This window comes from Oncorhynchus clarkii, chromosome 10 (assembly GCF_045791955.1).
Source record: "Oncorhynchus clarkii lewisi isolate Uvic-CL-2024 chromosome 10, UVic_Ocla_1.0, whole genome shotgun sequence".
Classification (NCBI taxonomy): domain Eukaryota; kingdom Metazoa; phylum Chordata; class Actinopteri; order Salmoniformes; family Salmonidae; genus Oncorhynchus; species Oncorhynchus clarkii.
This window is the reverse complement of record NC_092156.1, coordinates 10,308,861-10,329,353: the sequence shown is the minus strand read 5'-3', so window position 1 is coordinate 10,329,353 and position 20,493 is coordinate 10,308,861. Positions and strand designations below refer to the sequence as shown.

At 46.0% G+C, this 20,493-nt stretch overlaps 1 protein-coding gene and 1 pseudogene across 3 annotated transcripts in view; both read right to left on the bottom strand.

Annotated features, from left to right (window-relative positions):
- Nucleotides 1–133: 133 nt before the first annotated feature.
- Nucleotides 134–1,679, bottom strand: LOC139419817 (uncharacterized; annotated as a pseudogene).
- An 8,274-nt stretch (nucleotides 1,680–9,953) lies between these two features.
- The window catches only part of LOC139417997 (clathrin interactor 1-like), a 47,666-nt gene continuing 37,126 nt past the window's right edge, over nucleotides 9,954–20,493 (bottom strand). For 2 of the 3 annotated variants that reach the window (XM_071167061.1, XM_071167062.1), the window contains exons 8-12: nucleotides 19,515–19,596; nucleotides 18,813–18,890; nucleotides 14,790–14,995; nucleotides 11,504–11,672; nucleotides 9,954–11,203 (exon numbers count right to left, since the gene is read on the bottom strand). In XM_071167061.1, the coding sequence (XP_071023162.1) occupies nucleotides 10,908–11,203; nucleotides 11,504–11,672; nucleotides 14,790–14,995; nucleotides 18,813–18,890; nucleotides 19,515–19,596 (831 nt within the window). In that variant the 3' untranslated portion in view covers nucleotides 9,954–10,907. The remainder of the gene's footprint in view (nucleotides 11,204–11,503; nucleotides 11,673–14,789; nucleotides 14,996–18,812; nucleotides 18,891–19,514; nucleotides 19,597–20,493) is intronic. The other variant, XM_071167063.1, reaches the window with a different exon arrangement.

Sequence of the window (20,493 nt, the reverse complement as noted above, 5' to 3'; positions counted from 1 at the left end):
TGAACTGTAGTTTTAGATTTGTCATGTTGATAAAAGTGTGTTTTTGTAGTCTCTGTATGTTTATGTTTTTATATATATGTGCACTAACTGAAAGTGTGTCTGATGAGGGATAGCCAGACAGTGAGCTATTGCTTTATCTGCAGCCCGTGTGTATGCAACAGAGGTGCTGGTGGTATTGGTGACCATTGTCATCGCGGTCATGGGACAAGACTACGCCCCCAGGAACACTTGTCCCTGCAGAGCAGCAGGCCGGTTGAAGGGTGAAGGACATCACAGAAGCGTAGCACTTTCTTTTTCCAGGTCTGAGCTGATAGATCCAACATGTGATGATTATGGGTGAAGATTTTGAATACACAATTGAGATGCAAGTAAAGGTTAGTTATATGCATTTTGAAATATAATAAATATATGAAACAATAATTATACTAAATGGACTTGAATGGCGTGAGTAAGTAGACAGCCTGGGCTATGTTGACGTGCTTTCTCATAGTAGGGCCTCTTCTCTTCCTCAGTGAGCTTGCTCCACTCTGCTCCTAGCTGCACACTGACGTCTGCATTGTTGGCTGTTGGGTTGGACTTGGACAGGCCAGTGCACTCTCGCCCAGACCATGAACACATAGGCCTTCATAGCTGCACTGACGTCTGCATTGTTGGCTGTTGGGTTCTGGACAGGCCTGTCCTAGCTGAACACACATAGGCCTGACGTCTGCATTGTTGGCTGTTGGGTTGGACTTGGACAGGCCTGTGGACTCTCGCCCAGACCATGAACACATTCATAGGCCTGCTCCACTCTGCTCCTAGCTGCACACTGACGTCTGCATTGTTGGCTGTTGGGTTGGACTTGGACAGGCCTGTGGACTCTCGCCCAGACCATGAACACATTCATAGGCCTCTTGATATAGCCATTTCTGTCCATTCTCCATGTTACTTCCAGATTTTCTAGAAGGAAAATGTTCACATAGTTTATTGGTTTGTGAATGAACTCAATAGGTGAAAATGATGTGCTGAAAAGTATAAAACATCCGTATGTATAATTTAGGTAAGCTCGTATTCATACCTGCGTCTGATGTTGACATGGTGAGATTCATCCCTCTAGTGTTCACCTTTACTGGAGGTGGTGGACCCCTCACATGAACAGCTGGTGGATATGGAACTTTACTGAGCGTTATGGCTTTACCATCCAATACTGTGAAGGTCGTCCCATTTTCGTGAACAACATGGATCGGTTTGGAAAAGTCTATAGTGGGAGCTGCAGGTGGACATCCTTGACGATGCGTTGTTGGTTTTCAAACAACGTTTACCTTGGCCTGACCTGGAGCAGGTGTGAGGATCTTCCCCTTGATGACCTGCACTTGAGAGTTCACGGGATGATCAGATTTGGCTTTACTCTGTTTACTGGCTGATGATGATGATGCCCTCTCCTTTTCAAATGTAACTGGTCGACCTTGAATGTCTTCCTTGAGGTGTGTTGAACTTGTGGACATTAGATGCCCATCACCACCACCACATTTATCAGCTTTGGAAATAACTTTAGGCCTGACTGGAACCACGTAACTATTTCCAGAACTTCCACAGCCTTTAGGCCTACCCATCAGCCTCTCCTGTTCCCCACCACCTCCATGCTTCACTGCTGAAGATGCAGGGTCCTCTCTTTCTTTGGCATTTTTCTTTACTGTCATCTTCGTTTTTACTTTGTTCACTTCTCTTGAATGTAATTTGAGCTCTTCGCTTGGAATGCTTATCCATTGTCGCAAATATTAGCAAGCTGGCTCAATTTGAGAGAAAACCTTTGTGACAGACATCAACCCCCCCCCCCAAAAAACTGATTGATTGTTGGTAGTTATGATAAACAAATCGTCAGTGAATGTTTGGGAACGATTTAAATTGTTGTCGCGAGCAGCATTGTTAAAAACCACAACAATTGGGTGGGATTTGTCATAAATAAATAATTGTTTGGCATTGAAAGGAACGCAACTAGTTTACTTGTCACAATGATTTATACACCCTAAAAATAAAATAAAATAAAAAAGTGTTGACAAAACAAGCAGTTTTGTCATAGCAAAACAAGGCAATGGTTAGTTTCCCATTATCACAACATTTTTCATCAATCTCCCGTCCTAAATCCTGTATAAAACTGTCATAAACAAATGACAATGACCGTATGACCTGTAACCACAGAATGTGTGCAGTACCCGCCCCTGTTCTACAACTACCCACTAGATGGCGACATTAGACTAATAATTACATTAGGCAAAATGGAAATTGCAGTGAGCATGCCATCTTTTATCACTTTTATTATCAAATACATATGGTCAACATTAATTATTAAGCTCCTGAATTGTAAATAACATTCAGATGCCATTGTTTATTTTTACATTTCTGATTGTGATTACATTTTACTGTGCACATTATTCCCAAACTTACTATAGCTATTTTTTTTTGTCTATCTCAGGGATGGGCAACTTTGATGGTAGAGTTTTGCCGTGGGGTGCAGAGAATATTTAGCAATTTTATAACTCATTTCATGCAATTCTACTAATTTACCATGGGACGGAGAGGAAAATTAACTGTTTTACAGACTATTTCCTGCAATTTTACACATTTTGCCTGCCGGTGGAGAGAAATGTTTCCAGTTTTTAATATATCTGAGTGAGACTGACTAACAAAATCAATGGGGGCCCCCCAGACAGTAATTCAACCATGATAACAAGTTTAGATAGCTGGCCGCTAAACTAAATTAGCAATAAATAATTAACTCAGTGTACAACCACATTCTTAAAATGCACCTTTGTATTCTACCTCGACCGAGGGCTTTCAAAAGGGCCTATCTCATGGAATTCTGGCCCATCTCATGGTATTCTGGCCCATCTCATGGAATTCTGGCCCATCTCATGGTATTCTGGCCCATCTCATGGAATTCTGGCCCATCTCATGGAATTCTGGCCCATCTCATGGAATTCTGGCCCATCTCATGGAATTCTGGTCCATCTAATGGAATTCTGGTCCATGGAATTCTGGTCCATCTAATGGAATTCTGGTCCATCTCATGGAATTCTGGCCCATCTCATGGAATTCTGGCCCATCTCATGGAATTCTGGCCCATCTCATGGAATTCTGGTCCATCTCATGGAATTCTGGCCCATCTCATGGAATTCTGGCCCATCTCATGGATGGAATTCTGGCCCATCTCTGGAATTCTGGTCCATCTAATGGCCCATCTCATGGAATTCTGGCCCATCTCATGGAATTCTGGTCCATCTCATGGAATTCTGGTCCATCTCATGGAATTCTGGCCCATCTCATGGTATTCTGGCCCATCTCATGGAATTCTGGCCCATCTCATGGAATTCTGGTCCATCTAATGCAGGGGTGTCAAACTCAAATACCCAGTGGGCCAAAATGTAAAACCTGAACAAAGTCACGGGCCAACATTGAACAAATTAACCTTTTAATATGGACCCAAACAAGTTTTGCTTTAACATTGAATATGGAACAAGCATCGCTTATTACCATACAATATATAATTTAATAGTGGAGACATGCAAAATCGAATTTCAAATGAAAAAACACATCAATGGCATTCATTTATTAAATAAATAAAATTTAAATAAAAATTGTATGCCTCTTTTCTATTTGCAGCCTTCTGATTTAAATACCAAAATAAACTTTTTCCACTGGCTAATAATTTTACAAATAAAATGATAATAAATCAATCAACCATTCAAGCTCATGCCTTGTAGCAAGAAAAAGTGCATAAAGAAAACGTTAATTATTGCACACTGGTCTAATCTGATGTGCCCAAGCCAGATACCTGGCATCTCTTCTTGGATGCTAGTTCATCAATGTCTGGGCTCAAGCTCTGAGCTGAAGAAATCCTCAGTATCGAGCGAAGATGTTCATCAGTCAGACGTCTCCTATGAGTTGTTTTGGTCATCTTCATCGAGGAGAAAAGTTGCTTGCATAGATAAGTGCTGCCGAACATGGAGAGCATCTGAGCAGCTTGGGTGCGGAGCTGAGGCATTGTGTCAGGGATGAACCGTGGAAACTGTGCGGCGCCCACAGCATCATACTTTGACTTCAGCGTGTCGTTGCACTGGAGTTCAATCAGCTCCATTTGGATGTTGGTTGGTGCATTTTCCACATCAACTGCGAAGGGATTACTAAGCAGTTCAAACTTGCATTTCTGGGCATCGAAGTCGGCAAATCGCCGGCTAAACTCAGCGGCGAGAACACTGAGTTCTTTTCCCTTTTCCATCAGCTGGTCATACAGATTGGTGGCAAGATCACATGTGCGATCAGCTACTGTGATCCTGCTCAGGCTCACGTTTGAAAATGCTTGTTTTTTCTCTGGGCATACGAGGTCACAAACCTTCATCATGCACTTTTTCATGAACTCTCCCTCATTAAAGGGCCGGGCTGATTTTGCGATCTCTGCTGCCACTATATAACTAGCCCTTACAGCAGCCTCGCTTTGTGATGTGGCTTTTTTAAACATATTCTGTTGTGAAACCAAACTTCTTTTCATCTCCTCTACTTTCTGGCTCCTTTGAGTAATGTCAAGGTCCTTGTATTTGTCATGGTGTTCGTTTCATAGTGTCGTCTAATGTTGTACTCCTTACTTACAGCCACGTTGACTCCACAAACAAGACAAACAGGTTTGTCTTTTACATATGTAAACAGATATTCTGCCTCCCACTTGTCCAGAAAGCTCCTGTTTTCTGCCTTTCTTTTCGCCATTTTTGGGAAGGGTTAGCTCGCTGACAGTTGTAGCGTCTATGTTGCTATGACTACTGTCACAGAGGAGAGAGCGTTTCTGGGTCCTGTCCTGATTGGCGCGCGAAAACAGCAGAGCATTATGGGATTCGTAGTATTAGTGGTGAATGCGCTGTATAATACCGGCGGGCCAGCTCTAGTAGTAATTTGGTATTGTCTCGCGGGCCAAATATAATTACCCCGCGGGCCAAATTTGGCCCACGGGCCAGAGTTTGACACCCATGATCTAATGGAATTCTGGTCAATCTCATGGAATTCAACAACTACCTCCCTCAAACTTGCCTTCAGTGATAGGATAGCCAACATCAGTACGCAGTCAAAAGCATTCTTAATTCATAGGTAATAGGCAGTTAAACCCCCACTATGGTGGAATAGTGAAAAGACACATTGGCTGAGGTGAACATGGGTATCTAACTGGGCAGGTTTCAAATCTGACAATAAGTTGTGTTCTAACCTTGCATGTTACACAATCCTCCCTACAAAAAGATTCATCATCTGTCTGTAATTATGCAAAATACTGTCTGCATTTCATAAAGGTGAAAGGATCCACAACTGCAATGATATATTTAAAGGGTTATATATAGTTCCTGTTCATTGTATTGTGTGCCAAAACTCTATGCAATAGAATAGCCCAACAGGGAGAAGAAAGTGGAGGCCCTTACTTGTGTTGCTGGCGGCTCAGGGGAGAGGCAGCGGAGGAATCCCAGGGGACATCTGTTCCCCAGCTTCACTGACACACTTCAAGAGCTCTGCAGAACAACGCAGGACTCATTAGAATACGGTCACGTCCTTAAACACACACACGCTTGGAGATTTATTTTCAAGACAAACATCTGCAAAGGTGCTCCAACTCTCTGCAGTCTCCCTTCCTCTTTTGAAAGCCTCTCTTCTGACAACTTCAATGAGCACTCTCATGTTCAAGTAAGGCCCCAGTCTCCTCTTCCCAGTGCCCACAGCAAAGTCACTTCTCTACTCTGTTGTTTGAGAGATCAGAGACGTTATTCCAAGTAGTAGTGATAATGAAAACGAATAATAATAATAATCTGTCCAAATGATGTGTCTACTGTACTGCAGTGACCTTGTTTAAAGAATAGAGAACATAGCAGTGGCCACAGGAAGAGCATTCTAATGATTTCTTCTCATGTAAAGATTGCCATCTCCTGCATAACATCATGGGAGATGAAGGCAGTAAGTGCAAGATGACAAAACCAGCAGCTGGCAGAGGTTTCGGTATGACTAGCTAGTGTAAAATAATAAACTACTCCTCGCTGCCAGTGTCTTCAGTGTTAGCACTGCCAACATGTTCAGGAAGAACAAGTACAGGTGACTCTCCTCTGCTCTCTGACTGAACAGATACCAGGATGCCCACCCTGTCAAGGCACATTGGGTATCCTGTAAACTGGTATCCCTGACACCTCAGCGCTCTAGCCAAAAGGTGCCAGGGCTTTTGAAGTGACTGAAAAACCAATCAGAATTCCCCTAAAACACATGCTTTCATTATCCCAATCTTGTTACTAATGAATCACTTTCATGCCTTGCTGTCCCACCTCCTTCACTCTCTGGTTCAACCACAGACTTCATTTGCATCCAATTTGGGACAAAAAATGTATATTTGATGAAAATTACACTGTACAAGCAAAGTGACTGTAGATGTTGTCATTAGGTTTGTCAATGAGTATCCCTTTAAGCTCAAAACAGAAAATAATTTAAAACAAAAGTTCTGCACAAGAATGTCCTTATAGTCATGATTTAATGAACTGTTTAATGAAATACAGAAAATACTATTGAGTACAATCCAAAAAGTACAGTTGAAGTCAGAAGATTACATACACCTTAGCCAAAACTCAGTTTTCACAATTCCTGACATTTAATCCTAGTAAAAAAAATCCCTGTTTTAGGATCACCACTTTATTTTAAGAATGTGAAATGTCAGAATAATAAATGAAAATTAACGGATAAATGAAAATTAACAGAATCCCCCAAAAACATTTCCTTTGCATTTCAGCTCTGCCACAAAAGGACCAGCTGACATCATGTCAGCGATTGTCTCGTTAACACAGGTGTAAGTGTTGACAAGGACAAGGCTGGAGATGACTCTGTCATGCTGATTGAGTTTGAATAACAGACTGGAAGCTTCAAAAGGAGGGTGGTGCTTGGAATAATTGTTCTTCCTCTGTCAATCATTGTTACCTGCAAGGAAACACATGCCGTCATCATTGCTTTGCACAAAAAGGGCTTCACAGGAAAGGATATTGCTGCCAGTAAGATTGCGCCCAAATCAACCATTTATCGGATCATCAAGAACTTCAAGGAAAGTGGTTCAAATGTTGTGAAGAAGGCTTCAGGGCGCCAAAGAAAGTCCAGCAAGCGCCAGGACCGTCTCCTAAAGTTGATTCAGCTGTGGGATTGGGGCACCACCAGTACAGAGCTTTCTCAGGAATAGCAGCAGGCAGGTGTGAGTGATCTGCACGCACAGTGAGGCAAAGACTTTTGGAGGATGGCCTGGTGTCAAGAAGGGCAGCAAAGAAGCCACTTATCTCCAGAAAGAAACATCAGGGACAGACTGATATTCTGCAAAAGGTACAGGGATTGGACTGCTGTGGACTGGGGTAAAGTCATTTTCTCTGATGAATCCCCTTTACGATTGTTTGGGGCATCCGGAAAAAAGCTTGTCCGGAGAAGACAAGGTGAGCGCTACCATCAGTCCTGTGTCATGCCAACAGTAAAGCATCCTGAGACCATTCATGTGTAGGGTTGCTTCTCAGCCAAGGGAGTGGGCTCACTCACAATTTTGCCTAAGAACACAGCCTTGAATAAAGAATGGTACCAACACATCCTCCGAGAGCAACTTCTCCCAACCATCCAGGAACAGTTTGGTGACAAACAATGCCTTTTCCAGCATGATGGAGCACCTTGCCATAAAGGCAAAAGTGATAACTAAGTGGCTCGGGGAACAAAACATTGATATTTTGGGTCCATGGCCACGAAACTCCCCACACCTTAATCCCATTGAAAACTTGTGGTCAATCCTCAAGAGGCAGGTGGACAAACAAAACCCCACAAATTCGGACAAACTCCAAGCATTGATTATGCAAGAATGGGCTGCCATCAGTCAGGATGTGGCCCAGAAGTTAATTGACAGCATGTCAGGGTGGATTGCAGAGGTCTTGAAAAAGAAGGATCAACACTGCAAATATTGACTCTTTGCATCAACTTCATGTCATTTTTACACGTATGAAATGCATGTAACTATACTTCAGTATTCCATAGTAACATCTGACAAAAATATCTAAAGACACTGAAGCAGCAAACTTTGTGGAAATTAATATTTGTGTCATTCTCAAAACTTTTGGCCACGACTGTACTGAAAATAAACAAGTTTATGAAAGAGATGCTTTTTCCTTATTTTTAACATTTGCATAAACTAATAATGATTTTAGTAACCCTCCAATTCATACAACATAATATAAATGAACATACTAGTCTGTTTAATGTTAACTATTACAATATTAAACATCTGTGAGCAGCAAGTGGAGAGAAATGCTCACAAACAAGTTCGAGCCAAGACACGTATTTAATATGTTTTATTTAACCTACCTTAACCTACCCCGACCAAATCCTAACCCAGACGATGGGCCAATTGTGTGCCGCCCTATGGGACTCCCAATCCCGACTGGTTGTAATACAACCTGGAATCGAACAAGGGTCTGTAGTGACGCCTCTAGCACTGAATTGCAGTGCCTTATACCGCTGCGTCACTCAGGAGCCCACGGGTACCTTTATAGAGACACAAGCACTCTTTGAAACAACCTTTACATTTGTAGAGACACACGAGACAGAAACACCCGTTGGATCAGCCTTCACAGTGGAGAGAGAGACGAGACAGAAACACCCGTTGGATCAGCCTTCACAGTGGAGAGAGAGACGAGACAGAAACACCCGTTGGATCAGCCTTCACAGTGGAGAGAGACAAGACAGAAACACCCGTTGGATCAACCTTCACAGTGGAGAGAGACAAGACAGAAACACCCGTTGGATCAACATTCACAGTGGAGAGAGACGAGACAGAAACACCCGTTGGATCAGCCTTCACAGTGGAGAGAGACGAGACAGAAACACCCATTGGATCAGCCTTCACAGTGGAGAGAGATGAGGGGTGCCACTGGGCAGATCAGAGTGACTCAGTCAAGGCCCAATCGCTCTCTCTCCCCCGTTGAAGTGCTAGGCAGGGATGCAGTCTCACTCATCACAGTCAATAGTCTCCTCCCTCCACAGTCCCAATAACCCCCAGTTTCCCCCATCACCACCAGGCCTGCCAGACCACTCCTGCTGACCACGCAGTCACACACATCCCCACAATGACCTCACAACACGCCTCATACTTATATCATGCTGTGGCAAACATGGGCTTAATATCCATGAATATACTTAAAATACATGGGCTTAATATCCATGAATATACTTAAAATACATGGGCTTAATATCCATGAATATAGCGACTTTTAAAGGACTAGAACGATCAAGGATCTGGATCAAATACTGATTTATTCTTGTGTCAGCCATTGTGACCACACCCCTCATCAGAGACAAAGTGTGGGGTTTACTGTGAGGCACCCTAGAAGGAAGGAGAGGACAGTCTGTCTGGGCAACACTGGAACACTGCCACTGTACATGATCCCATTGGGATGGAAAAGCAGGGAGTCCCAAATGAAACCCAGTTACCTTCATAGTGCCCAAATGAAACCCAGTTACCTTCATGGTGCCCAAATGGAACCCAGTTACCTTCATAGTGCCCAAATGGAACCCAGTTACCTTCGTGGTGCCCAAATGGAACCCAGTTACCTTCATAGTGCCCAAATGGAACATAGTTACCTTCATGGTGCCCAAATGGAACCCAGTTACCTTCATGGTGCCCAAATGGAACCCAGTTACCTTCATGGTGCCCAAATGGAACCCAGTTACCTTCATGGTGCCCAAATGGAACCCTATTACCTTTAAAGTGCAATTTGGGAAGCAGAACAGAAGCTGCTGCTGCTTGTGGTCACCAGCCGTGTCGTTAACTAATAATATTAACCTTGATTCAGATGGTTAACCCACTAAGACGGTAGAAAGTGCAGTTTAAACATACAGTCTGTTACTAGTGTAGGTTTGAGATATAAATGTTACATGAAAACACAAAGAAATGTAACAGAGGAATTTAATGACTTGGGGGACTTTTGTCTTTTAAGCCCATACTTTCCAAGACATCTTTAATAGCGCAATAATACTTGTTTTTGCACACCAAAAATATATTGACATATTTTGCCATTCCTGTTCTGAGTCCCAGCATGAAGTATGGTCAATGTGAGGTAATTCCTGAACTTTCTTCTGACATGTTTGAAAACAGAGACATGACAACATGAAAGTAGAAAAGGGACACTTAACATGTTTTCTGAGGTATTTATCTGGTGTTGGTAGAAACACCAAGAAAGTAGAATGTATATGCTTTCAACCATATACAAAATGTAATGTTAGATAAGCCCTTTCCCGCACAAAAACAAATTCAAACTCTTGATTACACACACACACACACGCGCACACACACGCACACTCTGAATGTACAAAACATGAAGGACACCTGCTCTTTCCATGACAGACTGACCAGCTGAAACCAGGTGAAAACTATGATCCCTTAATGATGTCACTTAAATCCACTTCCATCAGATAGATGAAGGGGAGGAGTCAGGTTAAAGAAGGATGTCTTGAGACGTGGATTGTGTAAGTGTGCCATTCATAGGGTGTTAAGTAGTTTGTGCCAGGCGCACTGGTTTGTGTCAAGAACTGTAACGCTGCTGGGCTTTTCATGCTCAACAGTTTTCCTTGTGTATCAAGAATGATCCACCACCCAAAGGACATCCAGCCAACTTCACACAACTGTGGGAAGCATTGGAGTCAACATGGACCAGCATCCCCTGTGGAAAGCTTTCGACACCTGAGGCAGTTCTGAGGGCAGAAGGGAGCGCAAGTCAATATTAGGAAGGTGTTCCTAATGTTTTGTACACTCAGTGTATATAAAGGGACGGAAGGGAAACACCATTAGATATTTCTCAAGTAGTCCGTTCATAATGCTCTTCCACACAAATCCTTCAGCTCTCTCATTTCCCGAAGTTGCCGAAGTTCACGAAGGCATCTTGTTTGGGTTGCACTGAATGTTTGGGCTGCCCTATGCCCACCCCTGGCATACCCATAATTCCCTGATTGACAGGCATTCGCATGGCGCCCATCCCCATGGTACCCGTTGCCATGGTGGGAGGCATGCCTAGGTCCATGGCACTGGCGGGAATCATGGGGTTGGTGGAAAGTCTGATGGGTGTGGCCTGGATGTTCAGATTCCGGCCTCCAAACCTCTGAGTCAGGTTGATGGGCGGCTGGACTCCTGAAAGCAGGGGATCTGAAATGACAAATATGGTGATATTACTGTCAGTTAGACCTTCTTGCAAGGACACATAGAAATTGACATTACAAGTTGTTGTTTTTTAACCTTTATTTAACTAGGCAAGTCAATGACGGCCTCCCGGGGAACAGTGGGTTAACTGCTTGTTCAGGGGCAGAACGACAGATTTGTACCTTGTCAGCTCGGGGGTTTGAACTTGCAACCTTCCGGTTACTAGTCCAACGCTCTGACCACTAGGCTACCCTGCCTGATGGTCAACACAGAGAAATATGTGATGACAGTGAGTTAATAACAGACCTTGCTGTAACATGTTGTTAAGGCTGGGCTTGCAGGTGGTCATCTGCATACCAGGAGACAGGAAGTCCAGGCTGATGTTGACACTGGGGTCTGACCATGTGGGGGGGAGGCAGGGCTTCTGGAGCTCCATGTGCTGGGGCAATAAGTCCCCTTGCATTGGTCCAAAGTTCTACAGCAACCCAAAGAAGAGACAACACAAAAACACAGGCCAGGTTATCACAATCATCTATCCTACAAATCACACTACATGAAAATATGAAAGCCCATAGATGCTACACTACATGACCAAAAGTATGTGGACAACTGCTAGTCCAACATCTCATTCCAAAATCATGGGCATTAATATGGAGTTGGTCCCCCTCCTTTGCTGCTATAACAGCCTCCACTCTTCTGGGAATGCTTTCCACTAGACGTTGGAATGTTGCTGAGGGGACTTGCTTCCATTCAGCCACAAGAGCATTAGTGAGGACACTGATGTTAGGAGATTAGGCCTGGCTCGCAGTTGGCGTTCCAATTCAAACCCAAATGTGTTTCGATAGGGTTGAGGTCAGGGTACTGTACAGGCCAGTGAAGTTCTTCCACACCAAACTCAAAAAAACATTTCTGTATGGACCTTGCTTTGTGCAAGGGGGCATTGTCAAGCTGAAACAGGAAAGGGTCTCCCCCAAACTGTTGCCACAAAGTTGGAAGCACAGAATCGTATGCTGTAGTGTTTAGATTTTCCTTCACTGGAACTATGGGGACTAGCCGTAACTATGAAAAACAGCCCCGGAACTTTATTCCTCCTCCACCAAACTTTACAGTTGGAACTATGCATTGGGGTAGGTAGCATTCTTCTGGCATCCGCCAATCCCAGATTTGACCGTTGGACTGCCAGATGGTGAAGCGTGATTGATCACTCCAGAGAATGCGTTTCCACTGCTCCAGGCGCACTGGAGTCCAATGGCGGCGGGCTTTACACCACCAGTCGACACTTGGCATTGCGCATGTTGATCTTAGGTTTGTGTGCAGCTGCTCGGCCATAAAAACCCATTTCATGAAGCACCCGACGAACAGTTCTTGTGCTGACGTTGCTTCCAGAGGCAGTTTGGAACTCAGTAGTGTTACAACCGAGGACAGACGGTCCCGTTCTATGAGCTTGTGTGGCCTACCAATTCACGGCTGAGCCGTTGTTGCTCCTAGACATTTACAATAACAGTACTTACTGGAGGTCGACTGATAATGATTTTTCAACGCCGATACCAATACCGATTATTGGAGGACAAAAAAAGCCGATACCGATTAATCGGCCGATTTTTAAAATGGGGGGGAGGCAATGACAATTACAACAATACTGAATGAACACTTATTTTAACCTAATATAATAAATCAATAAAATCAATTTGGCCTCAAATAAATAATGAAACATGTTCAATTTGGTTTAAATAATGCAAAAACAAAGTAAAAGTGCAATATGTGCCATGTAAGAAAGCTAACGTTTAAGTTCCTTGCTCAGAACATGAGAACATATAAAAGCTGGTGGTTATTTTTATCATGAGTCTTCAATATTCCAGGTAAGAAGTTTTAGGTTGTAGTTATAGGAATTATAGGACTATTTCTCTCTATACCATTTGTATTTCATATACCTTTGACTATTGGATGTTCTTATAGGCACTTTAGTATTGCCAGTGTAACAGTTTAGCTTCCGTACCTCTGCTCGCTCCTACCTGGGCTCGAACCAGGAACACAACGACAACAGCCACCCTTGAAGCAGTGTTACCCATGCAGAGCAAGGGGAACAACTACTCCAAGTCTCAGAGCGAGTGACGTTTGAAACGCTATTAGTGCGCTAACTAGCTAGCCATATCATATCACATCGTTACACCAGCCTAATCTCGGGAGTTGATAGGCTTGAAGTCATAAACAGCAGAGCTGCTGGCAAAACGCACAAAAGTGCTGTTTGAATGAATGCTTACGAGCCTGCTGCTGCCTACCATCGCTCAGTCAGACTGCTCTATCAAATCATAGACTTAATTATAACATAACACACAGAAATACGAGCCTTAGGTCATTAATATGGTATCATTAGGTCATTAATATCATCTCGAAAAAAAGACGTTTATTATTTCAGTGAAATACGGAACCTTTCCGTATTTTATCTAACAGGTGGCATCCATCAGTCTAAATATTCCTGTTACATTGCACATCCTTCAATGTTATGTCATAATTACCTAACATTCTGGCAAATTAGTTCGCAATGAGCCAGCCTGCCCAAACTGTTGCATATACCCTGACTGCCTGCAATGAACGCAAGAGAAGTGACACAATTTCACCTGGTTAATATTGCCTGTTAACCTGGATTTCTTTTAGCTAAATGTGCAGGTTTAAAAATATATACTTCTGTGTATTGATTTTAAGAAAGGCATTGGTGTTTATGGTTAGGTACACGTTGGAGCAACGACAGTCCTTTTTCGCGAATGCGCACTGCATCATATGCAACGCAGGACACGCTAGATAAACTAGTAATATCATCAACCATGTGTAGTTATAACTAGTGATTATGATTGATTAAGTTTAATGCTAGCTAGCAACTTACCTTGGCTTCTTACTGCATTCGCGTAACAGGCGGGCTCCTCGTGAGTCAGGTGGTTAGAGCGTTGGACTAGTTAACTATAAGGTTGCAAGATTGAATCCCTGAGCTGACAAGGTAAAAATCTGTCGTTCTGTCCCTGAACAAGGCAGTTAACCCATCGTTCCTAGGCCGTCATTGAAAATAAGAATGTGTTCTTAACTGACTTTCCTAGTTAGATAAAGATTAAATAAAGGTGTAAAAAAAAAAAGTATATATATTTTTTTAAATATCGGCAAAATCGACATCCAAAATGACCGATTGTTCTGAAAACTTGAAATGGGCCCTAATTAATCGTCCATTCCGATTAAATCGGTCGACCTCTAGTACTTACAGTTGACCGGGATAGCTCTAGCAGGACAGACATTTGGCGAACTGAAAGGTGGCATCCTATGACGGTGCCACGTTGAAAATCACTGAGCTCTTCAGTGAGGCCATTCTACTGCTAATGTTAATATGTGGAGTTTGCATGGCTGTGTGCTCAATTTTATACACCTGTCAGCAACGGGTGTGGCTGAAATAGCAGAATCCACTAATGTGAAGGGGTGTTCACATACACTATATATACAAAAGTACATCCTTTATATTCACAACGTAGACCTCTTCCATGATAATGAGGCACTTCCATCTATAACAATGGTTCATGTAGTGAGGAGGAGTCCTGTGAGCCACCTGTACCTGTGATCTGGAGATGGGCAGGTTGGTGTTGGCGACACCCACACTCTGGGTACCACACATGGAGAAGGTCATGCTTTGGGAGGCGGTGAGGGAGGTGTGATTGGAGCCAATCAGGTCAAATAAGTCAGCTGAGGGTGGGGTGGGGGCCGGCGGACTGGAGAACGCATTCCAATCCCCAAACTCACCCTTCCCACTGGACCCTGACCCTAAGGAGTGAAGAGTGAAGATTTCATTATCCACAGTGTTCAGCATTTGCAAAACATTGGAGAGAAATGAACAAGGCATGAGGCATGTCCTGTTCTTCTGTAAGTGGGACTTCTTTCACCCTGTCAGGCAGCAGGTGAACAGTGGAGGTAACAGAGATCGCCCCAAGGGGAGTACCAGCACACACAGCCCAGTGGGATCACTCATCAGGACCACAGGGTACTGCACGGCACCACAGGGTACTGCACGGGACCACAGGGTACTGCACGGGACCACAGGGTACTGCACGGGGGACCAGAGGGTACTGCACGGGGGACCACATGGTACTGCACGGGGGACCAGAGGGTACTGCACGGGACCAGAGGGTACTGCACGGGACCAGAGGGTACTGCACGGGACCAGAGGGTACTGCACGGGACCAGAGGGTACTGCACGGGACCAGAGGGTACTGCACGGGGGACAACAGGGTACTGCATGGGGGACAACAGGGTACTGCACGGGGGACAACAGGGTACTGCACGGGGGACCACAGGGTACTGCAGAGGGTACTGGGAACATAACCAGGACCAGAGGGTACTGCACGGGAACATAACCAGGACCAGAGGGTACTGCACGGAAACATAACCAGGACCAGAGGGTACTGCACGGGAACATAACCAGGACCAGAGGGTACTGCACGGGAACATAACCAGGACCAGAGGGTACTGCAAACATAACCAGGACCAGAGGGTACTGCACGGGAACATAACCAGGACCAGAGGGTACTGCACGGGACCATAACCAGGACCAGAGGGTACTGCACGGGAACACAGGGTACTGCACGGGACCATAACCAGGACCAGAGGGTACTGCACGGGAACATAACCAGGACCAGAGGGTACTGCACGGAAACATAACCAGGACCAGAGGGTACTGCACGGAAACACAGGGTACTGCACGGGAACACAGGGTACTGCACGGGAACACAGGGTACTGCACGGGAACACAGGGTACTGCACGGGAACACAGGGTACTGCACGGGAACACAGGGTACTGCACGGGAACACATGTGGACACACATCCAGAGAGGACTCTGACAATAGCAGATAAACTGCCAAAAACTTGTTGCTGGGGCTCTCCACTCCATCCTTCTCTCTTTTCTCCCATCCATCCATCCATCCATCCATCCATCCATCCATCCATCACAGAGCAGAGGGTGGAGGCTGGGGGACATGAGCTGTGTGAAATGAGAGCTGACGTGTGTCTCAGCAGGTAGGGCCTCCATCTGGTCTCATCCCAGACACATCAATATTACACCACCTTCACTTCCACAGGACATCACGTGGGCTGCAACCACAAACCCCTGGGCAGGAGATGGCACGGAGAGGGACAGGAGGGGGACCGGAGAGGGACAGGAGAGGGGACTCCCCCTAAACACCTCTGTGGCATGGCTGTTCACCTCTTCAGTTTTCCCCTCACAAGCTGCTACCAGGTTTATGAAAAGGTTTTCTGTTGGAGTTATTGGGAAGTGGCCTGCCTCAGATTGAAGCTGTAATACAGACAGCAGAGTGTGTTCAGACGATGGAGAGGGACTGTGTTCAGACGATGGAGAGGGATAGTGTTCAGACGATGGAGAGGGAGTGTGTTCAGACGATGGAGAGGGATAGTGTTCAGACGATGGAGAGGGATAGTGTTCAGACGATGGAGAGGGGTAGTGTTCAGACGATGGAGAGGGACTGTGTTCAGACGATGGAGAGGGAGTGTGTTCAGACGATGGAGAGGGAGTGTGTTCAGACGATGGAGAGGGATAGTGTTCAGACGATGGAGAGGGATAGTGTTCAGACGATGGAGAGGGGTAGTGTTCAGACGATGGAGAGGGGTAGTGTTCAGACGATGGAGAGGGGTAGTGTTCAGACGATGGAGAGGGATAGTGTTCAGACGATGGAGAGGGATAGTGTTCAGACGATGGAGAGGGAGTGTGTTCAGACGATGGAGAGGGATAGTGTTCAGACGATGGAGAGGGAGTGTGTTCAGACGATGGAGAGGGAGTGTGTTCAGACGATGGAGAGGGGTAGTGTTCAGACGATGGAGAGGGGTAGTGTTCAGACGATGGAGAGGGGTAGTGTTCAGACGATGGAGAGGGAGTGTGTTCAGACGATGGAGAGGGGTAGTGTTCAGACGATGGAGAGGGGTAGTGTTCAGACGATGGAGAGGGGTAGTGTTCAGACGATGGAGAGGGAGTGTGTTCAGACGATGGAGAGGGGTAGTGTTCAGACGATGGAGAGGGAGTGTGTTCAGACGATGGAGAGGGATAGTGTTCAGACGATGGAGAGGGAGTGTGTTCAGACGATGGAGAGGGAGTGTGTTCAGACGATGGAGAGGGAGTGTGTTCAGACGATGGAGAGGGGTAGTGTTCAGACGATGGAGAGGGAGTGTGTTCAGACGATGGAGAGGGGTAGTGTTCAGACGATGGAGAGGGATAGTGTTCAGACGATGGAGAGGGATAGTGTTCAGACGATGGAGAGGGATAGTGTTCAGACGATGGAGAGGGAGTGTGTTCAGACGATGGAGAGGGAGTGTGTTCAGACGATGGAGAGGGAGTGTGTTCAGACGATGGAGAGGGATAGTGTTCAGACGATGGAGAGGGGTAGTGTTCAGACGATGGAGAGGGATAGTGTTCAGACGATGGAGAGGGGTAGTGTTCAGACGATGGAGAGGGATTGTGTTCAGACGATGGAGAGGGAGTGTGTTCAGACGATGGAGAGGGGTAGTGTTCAGACGATGGAGAGGGGTAGTGTTCAGACGATGGAGAGGGGTAGTGTTCAGACGATGGAGAGGGAGTGTGTTCAGACGATGGAGAGGGATAGTGTTCAGACGATGGAGAGGGGTAGTGTTCAGACGATGGAGAGGGAGTAGTGTTCAGACGATGGAGAGGGAGTGTGGACGATGGAGAGGGAGTGTGTTCAGACGATGGAGAGGGAGTGTGTTCAGACGATGGAGAGGGATAGTGTTCAGACGATGGAGAGGGGTAGTGTTCAGACGATGGAGAGGGAGTGTGTTCAGACGATGGAGAGGGAGTGTGTTCAGACGATGGAGAGGGAGTGTGTTCAGACGATGGAGAGGGAGTGTGTTCAGACGATGGAGAGGGATAGTGTTCAGACGATGGAGAGGGGTAGTGTTCAGACGATGTTCAGACGATGGAGAGGGGTAGTGTTCAGGATAGTGTTCAGACGATGGAGAGGGGTAGTGTTCAGACGATGGAGAGGGAGTGTGGAGGGATAGTGGGATGGAGAGGGAGTGTGTTCAGACGATGGAGAGGGGTAGTGTTCAGACGATGGAGAGGGGATAGTGTTCAGACGATGGAGAGGGGTAGTGTTCAGACGATGGAGAGGGGTAGTGTTCAGACGATGGAGAGGGGATAGTGTTCAGACGATGGACGATGGGAGGGATAGTGTTCAGACGATGGAGAGGGATAGTGTTCAGACGATGGAGAGGGATAGTGTTCAGACAATGGAGAGGGGTAGTGTTCAGACGATGGAGAGGGATAGTGTTCAGACGATGGAGAGGGATAGTGTTCAGACGATGGGGGTAGTGTTCAGACGATGGAGAGGGAGTGTGTTCAGACGATGGAGAGGGGTAGTGTTCAGACGATGGAGAGGGAGTGTGTTCAGACGATGGAGGGAGTGTGTTCAGACGATGGAGAGGGATAGTGTTCAGACGATGGAGAGGGGTAGTGTTCAGACGATGGAGGGAGTGTGTTCAGACGATGGAGAGGGAGTGTGTTCAGACGATGGAGAGGGAGTGTGTTCAGACGATGGAGAGGGAAGCACTGAGACGTACCGGCTGATGAAGGGAGACTGGCTGAGGCAGCTGGAGAGGAGAAGTCAGCAAAACCACAGATGAGGTCTGAACTTCCACCTGGATGGTGCGTACACACACACACACACACACACACACACACACACACACACACACACACACACACACACACACACACAGAGTGAGAACAGTATCAGTGGAGGAGATATATGTATACCAGTATATGGCTGAGCGTGAGAGACAGGCCCGAGCTCTTTTGGATGGAGAAGGCAACGTCACGAGGGACCGCAGCAGCTCTCTGCGTGTGAACATGCAGCATTCACTCCCTAGCAAACACTGGCTCAGTCTCAGACAGCTGGCCATGCCATGCTCTTCCTCCCTCTCCTCTACTCTACTCCCCTTCTGTACTCTTCTTCCCTCCCCTCCCGTTTTCTCCCTACGCTGCCTGGAACACTGGTCTGACATGTTAGGCTGGCTCTCCTCTCCTCTCCTCTCCTCTCCTCTCCTCTCCTCATGCTGTCTGGAACACTGGTCTGACATCTTGGCATCTTAGGCTGCCTGCTCCCTCCCCTCTTGTCTGTGGTGATTCTGGAGGAGCTACATCTCTATGGCTTTAAGCCACCTTACTTTAGAGTGCTATCACTTTATATATAGCGACCTCTTCTCAATGTGTGTAGCACTGTGGCTGACTGGCTCATTAGATGAGTGAGTGATCGGTCTCACCTGCTGGTGCAGTCTGACGGGACTCAGCGTCCACCATAAGAAGGTCTGCAAGGCCACTGCTTGAAGACTGGCTAGCAGACGTCTGAAGAGGGCACAGAGAATGAGATAAGGACACACACACAAGCTGTTCCCTTTTAATTTGAGTTGGAATAACAAATGGTGCTACACTTCTAGAAACAGTTTGAATAAGGCAAAGCTCCTCCTGTTCTCTGGTCCTGCTGCCTGCCACAGGCAGAGAGCTCCTCCTGTTCTCTGGTCCTGCTGCCATGTCATTTAGTCTAGAAACAGTTTGAATAAGGCAGCCCAGGAGCTCCTCCTGTTCTCTGGTCCTGCTGCAGCATTAGTCTAGAAACAGTTTGAATAAGGCAGCCCAGGAGCTCCTCCTGTTCTCTGGTCCTGCTGCCATGTCATTTAGTCTAGAAACAGTTTGAATAAGGCAGCCCAGGAGCTCCTCCTGTTCTCTGGTCCTGCTGCCATGTCATTTAGTCTAGAAACAGTTTGAATAAGGCAGCCCAGGAGCTCCTCCTGTTCTCTGGTCCTGCTGCCATGTCATTTAGTCTAGAAACAGTTTGAATAAGGCAGCCCAGGAGCTCCTCCTGTTCTCTGGTCCTGCTGTCATGTCATTAGACAGTCAGAAGAGATGAAACACAGCTTTCGTCTGTCCCACGGGAGATAACCATCTTGTGTTTCAGTCTCTAGAAAAACTCAGATGAAAATAGATTCTGCAGACAACTCAACAGTGTCTCTATAGGCTCCAAAAGAAGGTTCTGTTGAGTCTACACAGCCTATTGACCTACATTGACGTGCAGGACCACTAGGTCAGAGTGAGATACAGGGAGGCCAGAGTGAGATACAGGGAGGCCAGAGTGAGAAACAGGGAGGCCAGAGTGAGACACAGGGAGGTCAGGGGTCAGAGTGAGACACAGGGAGGTCAGGGGTCAGAGTGAGACACAGAGAGGTCAGAGTGAGATACAGGGAG